The sequence below is a fragment of the Rhamphochromis sp. 'chilingali' genome (genome assembly GCF_963969265.1).
Source record: "Rhamphochromis sp. 'chilingali' genome assembly, chromosome: 18".
NCBI classification, from domain to species: domain Eukaryota; kingdom Metazoa; phylum Chordata; class Actinopteri; order Cichliformes; family Cichlidae; genus Rhamphochromis; species Rhamphochromis sp. 'chilingali'.
In genome coordinates this window covers 6232173-6247763 of record NC_137945.1, presented here as the reverse complement: position 1 = coordinate 6247763, position 15591 = coordinate 6232173, and the positions used below count along the sequence as shown (strand labels likewise).

General features: G+C 42.7%; 2 protein-coding genes across 9 annotated transcripts in view; one reads left to right on the top strand and one right to left on the bottom strand.

Moving 5' to 3' along the window:
- Nucleotides 1–15591, bottom strand: part of LOC308385446 (uncharacterized protein) — a 538971-nt gene that overhangs the window by 140938 nt on the left and 382442 nt on the right. The window lies entirely within an intron of this gene.
- LOC308385457 (uncharacterized protein) overlaps nt 1–15591 on the top strand; it is a gene marked incomplete at its 3' end in the record, with an annotated part of 56093 nt that overhangs the window by 19301 nt on the left and 21201 nt on the right. The window contains exons 1-4 of one of the 6 annotated variants that reach the window (XM_080864378.1): nt 907–2215; nt 2888–2993; nt 8114–8710; nt 9036–9596. The exons of 1 other annotated variant lie outside the window; for it this stretch is intronic. In XM_080864378.1, coding sequence (XP_080720504.1) covers nt 2976–2993; nt 8114–8710; nt 9036–9596 — 1176 coding nt within the window. In that variant the 5' untranslated portion in view covers nt 907–2215; nt 2888–2975. Of the gene's footprint in view, nt 1–372; nt 2216–2887; nt 2994–8113; nt 8711–9035; nt 9597–15591 lie in introns of those variants that run through there. 4 more of the 6 variants (XM_080864379.1, XM_080864374.1, XM_080864375.1 and 1 more) reach the window with 4 other exon arrangements.

Sequence of the window (15591 nt, the reverse complement as noted above, 5' to 3'; positions counted from 1 at the left end):
TATATGTTTATACTTCTTATAATATGTCATCTGTCATGTTTATATGCAGTGACAATTGTACATGTGGAGTTGTGCTCATATTTGGTTTTTACATTAAGTGTATCATTTGTAAAATGTTGATATATTTTTCTTTTATTATTGTCTTGTTTGTTTGCACATGCTTGTAAATACAGCAAATATTTACAACCTTTGTTTTTTGAAGAATGTTTATGTTTGTGGGGATGAAGCTATCTGGCAACATGACACAGCCCTTTGAACCTCATCTTCATGCCCATCATGTGGCTATGGTACAGGATTTAGGTTTAATGTGATGCATATGCAGGTTACAGCCGGGGAATGGCAGTAAGCTGTGGAGTGATTTGGCATGTTCGAGTACTGTTACTCCAAATTCTCTCACATATAACATGATAAAGCCCTCTTACCCAGTGTCATGGAGTTTCACAGGTACACAGAGTCAACACTAAGTCACATCAAAGAAGCCAATGATGGTGAAATGGGAAGTTGATGGTGTCATTATACATATCCAGGAATATGTGGCTGAGGATAGTTGTCATGAAAGGTGTAGGAACATACCCCACTACCAACTCAGTGTCAAAAGAGTTATGTTGGGAAAAAAGAGTGTTCAGATTTGCAGCTCCTTCCTCTTGAAATCAGCTGAAATCAACAAAAACTGAATGAGCTGATCTCACTTAATAGACTTAAGGAGATTTTCAACTTGAAAGACTTGGATGCAGCTATTTCAGCCTGCAAATGTTTGACCTGAATATTATTATGTTTTTTTCTGTCATTAGACACTTTTCATCACTTTTCATCATGTTCAAGTTTTCCTTCTTTATAGATTCTGAAGTTTTGGTCGTTTTAGTTTCTAATTTTTATGGCCTGTATTTAATGTACTTAATGTATGTATTTGTTTGTTTGTGTATATGTTACCAGTTTATGCAGCTTTATTGATTGTTTTGCTTGAGGTTTTTTAATCTGATGAGTTTTAATTTCCATAGTAAAATAAAATAAATAGGTGCATTAAAAAAACAAAACAAAAAAACTTTCAAGCTGAGACGCAGACGCTTCCTGTAAGGTGGAATAAAGATGAAGTGAGATGGCTCACACAGTAAACTTTATTATCCAGCTGCTGTGGATTAACACATCAGCAGAATTTATTTGTTAATTATATTCATAGAGAGAATTAATTGGCTGAGATTTTTGGAAAGTTGTTATTATATCTCTACCAAATGTCTTTATAGGGTTCATATAACACCACATGGGCTTGTCCAGGAGCTGAACCCGGGAGCTTGCACACCCAATCATTACCCAGACCAACAAGCCACAGAAACAATGCAGTTTTAGCAATGTTGAATGTTGGAGCAAATACATGAAACACGACAGAAGAATGTATGAAAGAATATCTTGAAAGCCGATGCTAGCTAAATGTCCTGCAGCTGTGTGTGAGGCATTCAAGGAACTTATGTGGAGAGAAAACTGTCTCAAAAGAGTGACAAATGCCTACAGTATGATAAACACACAAAAACAACTGACCACACAAACTTTCTGATCAGAAGGAGGCTTGTGAAAAATCTCAAGCTACAAGTTGAAGGAGCCATTTCAGTCGTTCAAGATAAAATGCCACATTTGTTAATTACAGAGTTCAGGACTGTTACATGTTACATTGTTACAAATAATTGGAGCCATAAATAAAAGACTAAAGAGACAAATGGGAATGTGGTTGCAATCCAAAGTCAGAGTAAGATTTTTTTCATTTTCGCAGTCTTTTATTTACAGTCTGTTTCTTCTGGTGGTAAACCTGTTTCACATGTTTGGACCACATTTTAGGCCTACATAGCTGCTGGTTGCAGCTATGTATGTTGTTTGCAGCAATGCTGCGAAGAACATCTTAAAAATACTAAATTCTTCATTGATTTGAGCTGTGGGGTTTGCTACACGTGGCAGAAAATTAAAGAGTAAACAGTGAAAGCCACAAACCCAAGTCACGAGATCCTTGAATTCCATTTTTAATCTGAACAGAAACTTCCAAGGGTCTGTGGACAATGGATGACCATCCAGTCCAGCAGGTGGTGATAATGTACCTTAAAGCGCTGACCGCCAAAAAGAAGAAGAAGACGACGAACACGACAACGACGAAGAAGAAGCCACAGAGTTCCCGTTTCATTGCTGTTTGTTTCTCAGTTTTTCCCTCTCCCATCTAAAAGTAAGTGCCAAGGTAAGTTTGATCTGAGTTCAGTCAGTCTTGAGCTTTATGAAGTTTTCTGCTCCTCTCTGTGAGAGCGGGCGGGAGAAGACCGTTAAAGGCGAGGCTCTAGAGTGTAGCTAAACAGCTGGGTATGTGTATAAGTGTGCAAAACAATAGATTAGAAGTGAGCCACGACTATAGTATGGTCACGCTTTGTGAATTGTTTTTGTCACTACTGATCACGCGCTCAACACACACTCTACACGTGCTTGCATCGCACACGCGCACTCTCAAGTATCAGTATTGTACAATTCAGCTGGACTGGCCATCGGACATACCGAGCATTTCTTTGTTTATCGCCCACTTTGCCCCAGAAAGAGGAAAACAGCGTATGTTGGCGGAAAAGTGCTATAATGAAATACATTTATTTATATTAAAACACAGCTGCCTTAATCTTATTGGCGCAAAGTTGTGTCTGCCCACTGGGCATCTGATTCTAATAACAGGCCTCAGTCTCTCCTGGTACTGCTGTGCCATACTGCTAAATTTGGTATCGGTGCTCAAACCTTTTGTGTTTGTTTCAAATAAGTTGCCCACTTGGGGAAGCTAAAACTTGTTCTTTGTGCTGTCAGATGAACATATGAGACACTTTGACTCTTCAGTGCAGTGTGGAGCCTAACAAAGATCTGTTTTGTGTCCCAGCTGATCAGCAGGAGGAGGAGAGTCTGACGGAGCAGCAGAGGAACATTTTCAGCCATCTGGACTCAGCTGAGTCACTACAGAGGAAACAATGAGCTCAACACAGAAGGTGACAGATACTAGTGATAACTAAAACTCCATTAAAAGCTGAAGTACTGATATATATTTTACGCAAAACTTATTGATCCTTGTGCTATATTAAGGTAATGTAATGTTTTAATAATGTAATAATACAATGCCTACACTGTAGAGGGTGACTTTGCCTCTAAACAGGAACATGAGCAGGGAAGAGGTTAAAGTGGGATTGAGCAGGTGGGAACCCTAAAATCAGCTGTAGTGGCTCAGCGTGGGGAAAAGAATCACAGCTCACAATAATTTCTGTTGAGAGCTCCAGTAGATTTTCTTAAAGTACAGGCTGTGATCAGCTGACCTGCTGCTCTCTGTGGATGTACACAACTGAATTCAACCAGATGTCAGCAGATGTTTCATGAGCTGTCCTGGCTGGTTTCCATCCTCTACACTGACAGTACACTGTCTTTATATTAGACACTATACTGTTGGTATGAAGGTGGAACTCAGTGAATGAATGTCAGCATCATGAGCTTCAGTTTAAATGAATCTCTGCTACACTTGATGTAATCTAACTGTGACATGAGCACCACAGTCACACACTGTTCTTTACTTTAAATCCATCACAGTTCAGCAAACGAACCTGTTTATCCTGCACTAACCTGCAGAGGATCTTCATGCAGTCTTTAAATAACACAGTTAGTCTGCCTCAGATTGTTTTGCAACAAGTTTTACAACCTGAAAAAACAATGTCACATGTACAGACATGTATATTAATCAAATCCCACTGAGCAGTCCTTACCTTTAAACCTAACCCCCCTCTTCCTCTCCTGTCCTGTGTGTCGACCTTGTTCTCATTCGACAGCGTAACATACCGACGATTTGTCACATCCCGAGGCGTTCCTCAGGCACGCAAAAGTTAACCTTCTGTATTCCTATGATATGCACCGGGTTGTGGATGGAAAGCAATAGATTGGCGCTGCCGGCAGTAATACACGTTCCAGCTGTGTATTCCAGCTATGACCATAACCTGATCCCTAACACAAGCACCACCTTAATCATGTTAGATAGTGTTTTCCAAAACGATTACAGTAAACGTACATGTGTAGATTCATTCCAAACGGTATAGGGACGTGTTGGGTGGCGGAAAGCGTAACATACTGAAGATTTGTCATCTAGCACAAGCATCAACAACCTTTAAAACCCAAAGAGCCATTTGGACCCAGTTTCTAAGGAAAAGGAAACACTGGGAGCCGTAAATACTTGTAAACATCTAAAAATAATTAAAAAAATATATATATATATATATTAGGGGTGCAACGATATTCGTATCGATATTGAACCGTTCAATACAGTGCTTTCGGTTCGGTACGCATATGTATCGAACAATACAAAATTTGTAATTTATTTTATCAACTTTCCTTCTGACGATGCTGTCTGTGTTGAGCGCTCAGTGAATCTGCGTTCGACTACTCCGCCTAGGCTGCACTGTCGAGCGCAGATCCACTGAGCGCTCAACACAGACAGCATGTCAGAAGGAAGAGCGCAGGGCAAGCTAGCGAGACAGAAGTTAAGCTCTCCTTGCAACATGCAAATTGAACCTCATTCAGATCTGGCGTTTGGAATTATTTTGGTTTTCATGTGACGTATGACCCTGAAGGTAAGCGAGTCATGGACTAAAGTAAAACAGTATGTTGGATGTGCCATGCAATGCTCAATTACATGGGTGGGAACTAGTGTGTTAGCGCAGTTAGCTCGTTAACGTGTTGGCCGTCTAGCCCCATGCATGGGGCGATCGGCGGTAGCTCGTTAACGGAGATTTGCCGTGTTGTGGCGTTAAGGTCATTTCAACGAGATTAACCTGAAAGCACTAGTGGGAACACAACGAATATGACTGCACATTTACGCCGACATCATCCTAGTGCAAAGACCAAAACAACAAGCATGCTACTAACTTTAGCCGAGTCATTTAGACAGCTGTTAGCACATGATTCTCCTTATGCTGCTGAGAATATAGCCCAGAAGAAGCGGTTAGTATAGCTTTTATTTTGGAAAGAGCCATTTCTCTGTAATAAACTCTCTTTTCCAAAGATGAGTGATTCCTCAATCAGATACAGGGCTCGCAATATCGCTAGCCCGACGTCCTGGGGCTAGCGATTTTTTTCAGTCGGGCTACCAAAATCTATCTCTGCCCTGCCCGTCGGGCTATTGTAGGAAGGAAAAATATATGTCAATGCTTTTGCATTCTTGCTGCAATGTAGCTGGGTAATTATGTCATTGGCATCGGTGAGCCACTGTCAATATGTGACATATTGAAATCGCGTTTGAATTTGCGCTCGTTTTTTTGCTTTCACTTTGCAATCGCGCGAACTGTGTATAGAGAGCGACAGCACTGATCTGTGAGTGATGATAATTTGTGCACCAATTCCTCTGACATAGTCTTATTAATCGTTAGCTTACTACGCAAACATGACAAGTGAAATCTCCCGCAGCAAGCTTAAACATGTGAGAGGTTGATCGCGCAGAGAATCGCTGAGCTTATGTGAGTGCGTGTGTAAAAGCAGCAGGATATATATTTTAGTTCTGCTGAGCCAAATAAGACAGGTCAGGGTGAAGAACTGACAGCCAAAGAAAAGCTTACCGCAAAACGGAGAAGTTATGACAAATCCGACTATAAGGCAAAAAGAAAGTGCAGCTTTATGGTTTCATGGACAAAAGAATTTCTGTGGCTGCAATATGACGAGCTAAATAACCAGGGCTGCACATAAGTGGTCCGCAGGTGCGCATTCGCTGTCAAAATAAAAAACACGCACAAGGGTTAGGGTTAAATTTAAAAACTGTACTTTTGAGTTAAAATATATATTTATAATTTTAATAAATGACAAATTAAAAAGGCATGAACATTTTTTTTGTATCGAAAAAATATCGAACCGTGACACCAAAGTATCGAACCGAACCGTGAATTTTGTGTATCGTTGCACCCCTTATATATACTGACCAACCTGTGCACTGCCTGGATTGATTACAAGAAGGCCTATGACTCAATGCCCCACAGCTGGATACTGGAATGCCTAGAATTGTACAAGATCAATGGGACCCTAAGAGCCTTCATCAGGAACTCAATGGGGATGTGGCGTACAACACTAGAGGCCAACTCCAAGCCCATAGCACAAGTCACCATCAAGTGCGGGATCTACCAAGGAGATGCTCTGTCCCCACTGCTGTTCTGCATAGGCCTGAACCCCCTCAGTGAGATCATTAACAAGACTGGCTACGGATACCGACTACGGAACGGAGCAGTTGTCAGCCACCTCCTGTACATGGATGACATCAAGCTGTATGCCAAGAGTGAACGAGACATCGATTCACTGATCCACACTACCAGGCTATACAGCAATTACATTGGAATGTCGTTCGGACTGGAGAAGTGTAGTCGGGTGGTAACAAAGAGAGGGAAGGTAGTCAGAACTGAGGGGATTGAACTACCAGAAGGCAACATTGCAGACATAGAGGACAGTTACAAGTACTTGGGGATCCCACAGGCGAATGGGAACCATGAAGAGGCCGCTAGAAAAGCTGCAACCACCAAGTACCTGCAGAGGGTCAGGCAAGTCCTGAGGAGTCAGCTGAATGGTAAGAACAAGATCCGGGCCATCAACACGTACGCCCTGCCCGTGATCAGGTACCCTGCTGGGGTAATAGGCTGGCCAAAGGAGGAGATAGAAGCCACTGACATAAAGACAAGAAAGCTCCTTACCATGCATGGAGGGTTTCACCCCAAGTCCAGCACCCTGAGGCTGTACGCTAAGCGGAAGGAAGGGGGCCGGGGACTGGTGAGTGTCAGCACCACAGTCCAGGATGAGACAAGGAACATCCAAGAATACATTGGGAAGATGGCCCCAACTGACCGAGTGCTCAGTGAATACCTCAGGCAGCAGAAACCCAAGAAAGAGGAGGGAGACGAGGAACCATCATGGAAGGACAGGCCCCTGCACGGTATGTACCACCGGCAGATAGAGGAGGTGGCTGATATCCAGAAATCCTACCAGTGGCTGGACAAAGCTGGACTGAAAGACAGCACAGAGGCGCTAATCATGGCAGCACAAGAACAAGCTCTGAGTACAAGATCCATAGAGGCTGGGGTCTATCACACCAGGCAAGACCCCAGGTGCAGGCTGTGTAAAGATGCCCCAGAGACAATCCAGCACATAACAGCAGGGTGCAAGATGCTAGCAGGCAAGGCATACATGGAACGCCATAACCAAGTGGCCGGCATAGTGTACAGGAACATCTGTGCCGAGTATAACCTGGAAGTCCCGAGGTCAAAATGGGAGATGCCCCCAAGGGTGGTGGAGAATGACCGAGCTAAGATCCTGTGGGACTTCCAGATACAGACGGACAAAATGGTGGTGGCTAACCAACCGGACATAGTGGTGGTAGACAAACAGAAGAAGGCGGCCGTAGTGATCGATGTAGCGGTTCCGAATGACAGCAATATCAGGAAGAAGGAACACGAGAAGCTGGAGAAATACCAAGGGCTCAGAGAAGAGCTCGAGAGGATGTGGAGGGTGAAGGTAACGGTGGTCCCCGTGGTAATCGGAGCACTAAGTGCGGTGACTCCCAAGCTAGGCGAGTGGCTCCAGCAGATCCCGGGAACAACATCGGAAATCTCTGTCCAGAAGAGCGCAGTCCTGGGAACAGCTAAGATACTGCGCAGGACCCTCAAGCTCCCAGGCCTCTGGTAGAGGACCCGAGCTTGAAGGATAAACCGCCCGCAGGGGCGTGCTGGGTGTTTTCTTTTCTTTCTTTTTTTTTTTTAATATATGTGTATATGTAAAAATCAGGGAACAACAATAGGAAATATAAAAAAGTATAGACCTGGTAAATATTTATATATGTATACATTTTTATATATCTGTGTACAATCAGGAGGGATGGGCATGATTTTAGTGTTTAAACAGTCATGAATTATTTTTAACAGCAGGTTGGATGTAATGTGTTAGAACTACCAGCAGGTGGGGATAAGAGACCTTTAAGGTGTTTGGTGCCACACTCCACCTTCAGGTTTAAAACTAGTGTTAATGGAGGGAGTTTGAAGGTTGAGTTTGTTCCACGACTGCATTTCACTCACTGCCTCTGTTTGTATCTCTGTCACTGCAGGACCAACATGGAGCGAGAAGTCAGCGCTCTCAGGAGGCCGACAAACCTCACAGAAGAAAGGGAGAGAAAACATACACCTCTGACGAGTGTGGGAAGGATTTTACTTTAAAGGGTCATCTAAAACAGCATCAGGTCATCCACACTGGAGAGAGACCGTTCAGCTGTGACTTGTGTGGAAAGTCTTTTTCCACGAAGGGTTACCTAAAACAACACCAACTCATCCACAGTGGAGTTAAAGCGTACAGCTGTGATCAGTGTGGCAGAGCTTTTACTCACAGTGCCAGCTTACAGAGGCATCTAGTTACCCACTCTGGAATTAAGGCGTACAGCTGTGACATCTGTGGAAAAACTTTCAGCCAGAGAGGGCACCGAAATATACATCTACGCATTCACACGAGACATGTTGTGTATTGCTGTGAACAGTGTGGCAAAGAGTTTATAACAGACACACAATTAAAACGACACATGTTTATCCACACTGAGGGACGACCTTATAAATGTGACCTGTGTGAGAAGACTTTTAAAGCTCCACGTCACCTGAGAGAACACCAACAGATCCACACCAGAAAGAGACTCTACAAGTGCAGTTACTGTGAGGTATGTATTTATATTGTTATCTTGTCATTTTAGCCTGACTGTTTGGAACAACTCTGCTCATTAAACTGTGTTAGCATGTTAGCAATTCTACTGCATGGAAAAGCAGCTCTGAGTGATTATTCAGATTTTCATGTCAGTTATGATTTTAGTATTACTGTAGTATTATGGTGGTAGTATTGTAGTTATTGCAGCCCAGTAAACTGAGTGTGTTAACTGAAACAGTCAAATGTAATTGGACGTCTGCAGAGATGCTCTTTATTTCAGGCGACGTTCAGGATAAAAATGTTGAAGGACTGACTTACACTGTCTTTGTGTCTTTGTTTAGAAGCAGAGCGACACAGATGGATCCAGTTCTCAACCCTGTCATCACTGTGGTGGTGGGAAAGACTTTCATTGTGGCCTCTGTGGAAAAACTTTCAGTTGGCAACAGAACCTAAAAAGACATCAACGTAGACACACTGGAGACAAACTGAAATACTGCAAAGAATGTGGGAGAAGCTTCACCACACCAAGTGAGTTAAAACAACATGAACTGATTCACAGTGGGGTTAAAAAGCACCTCTGTGATCAGTGTGGGTCATCCTTCACCTCTGCATGTAAGCTTAAATCACACAAACGAGTCCACACAGGAGAGAAACCATACAAGTGCAGACACTGTGACAAAAGCTTCTCACATTCAGGTAATCGTAACAGGCATGAACGTACACACATGGAAGGAAACTACAGCTGTGACCAGTGTGACAAGAGCTTCAGGAATCTCAGATCATACTCCGAACACAAACGATCCCACGTTACTAATAAACTGTTTCACTGTTACCAATGTGCCCAAACATTCACCTCATTGTCTGCTCTGTGCAAACATCAGCGTGATCACTCGGGACTATAATCACTCCCATCACTGGATCACAGTGAATCTGAAGAGACAGAAAGATCCTCTGGTTTCAGTGTCAGACTCAAAAAGCTTGAGATCAGGCTCCACAGAGTTCAGATAGAATCATTTAAACTTGTGTTGAACTGAACTGGTTGCTGGGCTGAACTTCTACATAATACAGATTTACATGGGATCTTATTTTCTGTCGTTTTACTGAGTCAGTTTTGTCCTTTTTTCTCTGTCCTGGTTTTGCTCGTCTGTAAATAATTGAAACTCAGTCAAATAGTTCATTGTTCTCCAGCAAAACGTTTTGGAAACTCATGTTTAACCTTTAAACTCTGACATGTTTTAGCACACAAGGCTTCATCGGGGAGTTCACTCATGATTGGACCATGAGAATAAAGGCTTTTAGTTCTTTCAAAGAGAGTCTTGGAGGTGTTTGATGTTTCTGTTTTTTCTGAAACCACCTGAAAGAAAAACTATTTTTCTTGCTTTATGTAGTGTAGAAGTTTTCTCAGATGTTTCTTTCATCTGTGATGTTCTTGAATGTGTTCACATGAAGATGGTACAAATAAACTGTCCTTTTAGCTTTAGCTCCTAAATTATTCATCATTTATGGATGTAGCACAGCAGCAGTTTCTTGATTAACACATGGAGGGCTCGGGATCTGATGGTAAATAATGTTTTGTGTCCTTGTACACATCATACAGCTCAGCTGTTCCACAGATGTCAGGTTTACACAGTGGGATGGTTTGTAAGAACTAGGACTGCCACATAGGATTATTTTGATAGTCGATTAGTCACTGATTATCTTTGCAATTAATCGACTAAGATCATGCATCCATTGGACGTAAAACGTATAGTTTATTGCACCAGCATGCATCTGCTCTTATTTAACTATTATTAGCTTACAACTTGAAGTGTTTAAGGAAGCTCACAAGGAATATATTTACATGGTTCACCGGGTGTATATAAAAAGGTGCAGAGATAGTGCTATGTACAAAAGTGGGGGTACAGGGCTCCAGGGAAAATACACTCGCTCCTCATCAAACAATCCATGCACAAGGTCAGGCTCTCTCTCTCTGACACTCACCACAGGGAAACATTTGTTAGTTCAAAGCTCAGGAACACGAGGGAAAGCTTGCAGGTAACTTGACGGCACTAACACGAATCATACATAATGATCCATCAAAGAACAGCAGTCACTCCCTGGCTTAAATGCTGGCACACTAATGAGTCTCAGACGTTTGTTCCTCTGAGTGGCGTGGGCCAAGGGCGTGAACCCGCAATGAGTTCCACCCCGGCAAGAGAGAGACAGAATGAGAGAGAGCGCACGAGAGCGAGAGAAACGCAGAAACAGCTTATCAGCACCCTGCTGATCCTCCTGGCCGTGACAGGTCCTCTGGTGATGTCACCATGAAAGGCAGAGAGCCCCGCCTACCTCAGGACCTCCCCTGTCATGTATTGATCAGGATGCAGAGTTGGGTTGAGTATCCAAAAAAATGTACTCAAGTAAGAGTAGCATTACTTTAAAATATTATTACTCAAGTAAAAGTGAAAAGTAGTTGTCAAAAAAGTTACTCAAGTAAGAGTAAAAAAGTATTTGGTGAAAATACTACTCAAGCAGTGAGTAACTGTTTTAAATGTCCGATTTATTTTATAAATAAATGCTATCAGACAAACAAAAATGAATAAATATACAAATTTTAGTATCTTCAAAACGTTTTCAGAGAAAATATTAAAACGAGGCATCTTCAACACATGTTCATACAAGGAAGCTCAGTTTACCATAAATTGTATGGGTTGCATTTATTTCTGCATATTTAGCAAAAATGTGCCATTTCTTCACTCAGTGAAGTGATGGTTAAGCTTCAGCAGCAGTTTGCTCTCAAGGTTCTTTCTGTGACGCTGTAACTGTTTAGCAGTGAACAGGAGTCCTGCATGACTAAGAAGTTCTTCACAAGCTTCAGACCACCAGATCCCTGTGCAGAGCCCAGTCCCATCATGTTCTCTGATGGCAGTGAACATACATATGGCGCAGTGATGTACCTTTGCTGGAGCTGCAGCCATAGTGTGAGACTAGTAGAGTCCAAAGCTAAACTGACACCTCTCAACCACAAAGGCGATCCTGTTAAAGCAGAGATGTGTGGCGCCGTCTTTGCTGCCCGCCTGAAGATCTACTTCCAGAGACACTGCAGAATCCAGGTCAAAAAATGGTACCACCTCGTCGACAGCCAGACCGTCTTGGGTGCAATCCAGCGTGAGAGCTACGGTTTCCAGACCTCCTTCGCAAACCGCATTGGTGAAATCCAGACATTTGGACATCCACTGATGTCCAAGATTGGTGATGGATTCCCGGGTCAGCAAACATTGCAAACATTCTCACCAGAGGGGCCAATCCAAATGCCCTAACCGAGGACTCCGAGTGGCAGTCGGGTCCAAAGTTTCTCCAACTTCCTGAAGATGAGTGGTTGAAGAAATCCACCGGAGAAGTCGCTGCCCAAGCTCGAGAAAAGGTCACAAAGCTACAGAAAAAGACTTTTGTTGCGGTCCTTACCAGAATCCACATCAAGAGAGCTCAGGACTCAGCACACGTAGAGTCGAGAAGACCACTGGCAGGAGTAGCAACCCAACAGCTAATCGACGCAAGGCGATTCAGCAACCTGAGAAGGCTGATTGGGACCGTGGCGTGGGTCTGGAGGGTTGCCAAAAAGTTCATGAGATCCAAGACCAGAGACCAAGAAAAGTGGGAAGTAGTACCATCTTCGGGTGTCCTCACAGTCAGTGAGAGACGAGATGCTTTTCGAGACCTTTGCCAAGAAGACCCAACACTGTGTCTTCTTGTTCGCCTCAACATTGAAGTATCAAATGTCCAACATCTGGAAAGGAACCCACACCAGTGTACTGTGATGCTTCACCAACATGTGGCAGATGCTGGTCCTGCCTTTCATGCTGACATCACCAGAGAGCCCCGCCCACCTCAGGACCTCCCCTGTCATGTATTGAACAGGATGATTATGAAGATGACCGAGTGCAAATAAGACTGTAAAAATCCGCAACCAGAATGTTTAGATGCTTTCTAATTATTCATGAATATCATGAGTGTTTGTGTGTTTTGTCTTTTCTTTCCTGACGTTTGTTACTAACAAAGACAGTTTACGCTCTGTATGTGTTTTCATCCTTACCAGCCACACTCTAACTGCAATTAAGAAAACAAACTTTAGAAATTGTCGACTCAGTGACTTCATAAAATATTTAAGTGGTTCAGGTAGAGCCAGTTTTTAAATGACCATGAACACTTACCTTATTGTATCTGTACAGCATGTTTTTCTATTAGACAGATTTGTAACAGAGGCCTTGCTCTCAGTAAGTTTGAAGTCATTTTCTGATTTAATTTGTAATCTCTGACCTTTGTGTATCCTGCTCATTTTTCATGCTGCCTTTATAATAATAATGGATTGGATTTATATAGCGCTTTTCAAGGCACCCAAAGCGCTTTACAATACCACTATTCATTCACTCTCACATTCACACACTGGTGGAGGCAGCTTTAGGAGTTTCTGTCTTTTGTATTTGAAGATAATTCATTGAATATACTCAGCTGCTTCCCTTTGGTGCCTCACACATCACTTTGTGAAGTTTTTCAGTGTCCAGTTATGTTTTTTATTGCTGTTTGAATTCTCTGTATGTTTGACCCTGTAGACTGTTTAATGGACTGCTTGTCTTCCTGTTTGTAACCACTGCCTGTTTAGGACTAAAGATTTGGATGGTAGACTTTAATACAGCCTCTGCGTGTCGTCCCTTTGTGTCCTCGTCCTCTGTGAATGTATCACAGATGTTTTCATTATAATATCATTATAATAATAGAGTAAGATGGCGCCATTGTACGGCAGGCCGTCCTCGTCTCTGTTGTCGAGCTCTTTTCCTTGATATTTGTTTATTATTTACTATCTTTCTGGCACTATGCCCCCCAGATGGTTATGCATTAATCACCTATGACCGGGATACTCTGTTAAATCTTTGTTTTCCCCCCATATGCTGGGTTGGATCTTGGGAGACACTACATTTCCACGTATCATCTCTTCCACTGGTTCATACGGTTCCCCTCTCTGCCCCCCGCCTAAGAAGCGTGACAGGAAGCGGGGCAAACGGAGTGGGTTTCGGGTTCACTTTAAGGCTTACCTTAAAACATCAGCTGCAGCCAATTCCCTCACCACCGCGGGGATTATACGACTTCCATCCGCTCGGGATCCATTGTCCTTTGGGCTGCTCAACCATCGCTGGATCTGTCCGGTCGGTAAACAAGCCTGTCCGGTTTCTCCGGTAGTCACTCTGCCTGTTCGTGTTTGGATTGGTTCCCCAAGTGATGGTGTTCGTCACAGGTATTTAAGCCAACTAAGACGTGCTTCCAGCAGAGATAAGATGCCTATCTCTCGGATGGTTCTATTAAACGCAAGATCGCTGGTGAATAAAACCTTCATCTTAAATGGCCTCTTCCTCAACTCTTGGCTTGATGCTCTGTTATTGACTGAAACTTGGATTCGTCCTGGTGAGTCCTTTTCCTTTTCAGAGCTACTTCCCCCGGACTGTGTATTCTTTAGTTCACCGAGACCCTCGGGAAGAGGTGGAGGCGTTGCCTCTGTTTTTAAAAACAAACTTAAAGTTCGGCAACTGCCCTCTCCTACCTATTGTAGTTTTGAGGCTCAACTATTGGAGCTTGCCGGACCCCCAACGATTCTATGTGCTGTGATTTATCGACCACCTAAATATAATAGGTCTTTTATTTTGTGAATTTGCTGACTTCTTAGGTTCATTTTTATTAAGTTATGACCAAGCTCTTATTACTGGATATTTTAACATACATATTTGTTGTGCTGATGACCCCCTAGCCAAAGATTTTCTTGCCCTAACTGAGTCTTTTAACCTTACACAGTGGGTCAGGGAACCTACTCATCTTAAAGGCCATACCTTGGATTTGGTCCTCTCATATGCTTTGGATATTTGTACTATGGACGTTGATAATGCTGGTATTTCTGACCATTTTTTGCTCGTGTTTGATGTTGAGCTATGTGCAATTGATTTAAATTCTAAAGGCTGTCATCGCCCTGTACGTATCATTAACTCTGAGACTGTGGCTAACTTCATTACAGCCTTTTTGAACTTTGCCTTTTTTGATCCAGATTTCACTGATACTGTTACACACCTCCCTTGGTTGATGATTATGCCAACGCTATGTTATCCACCTGTTGTTCCATCTTAGATACTGTGGCCCCTATAAAGATGAAACGTCCCAGAACTTCTCATCAACCATGACTAAATGACACTATATGAGCTTTACGTCGTGTCTGCCGTCAATCTGAAAGGAGGTGGAAAAAAAGACAGGCTTCAGATATCCTATGGCATTCTTTGTAGGAGCCGCCTTCTATACCAGAACTCCATAAAGGCAGCTAAAGCAGCTTTCCTATCAGATATTATTGAGACTAATAGCTAACAGCCCCGAATGTTATTCAAAATTTTTAATTCAGTCTTAAGTCTTCACTCTTAAGGGAATAATTGAACAATTGAGAAACTCAAATTCTGTGCATGATATCCTTTCATCCTGAATTATCAAGGAAAGTTTTGAGGAAATTGGGCCTTGCATCTTATTTTTAATGAATTTATCATTGTTAGTGGGCTGTGTCCCAACTGCTTTTAAACATGCGGTAGTGCACCCTGTTCTTAAAAAAAGTAAGAACTTTTTTTTGCAGAGGACACAATTCATTGTTTTTAACACTTAGTTTCACTTCAGCTCTGTTTGTGTTATAACTTTACTCTTCTGTGCGGCTGACAGACCAACAAAAGCACATGCGAGAGAGGCCCACAGACCAGCTGGACCACATACGCTGTACACTGGCTTCATCAACACCAGAGCTCTGGGCAGGTAGACGGGCCGTCCCCAGACTGCCAGCAGACTGCAAACGTGCTCTCCACACTGAGCCATAAATTATGGCTGTACAACTCATGTTACATG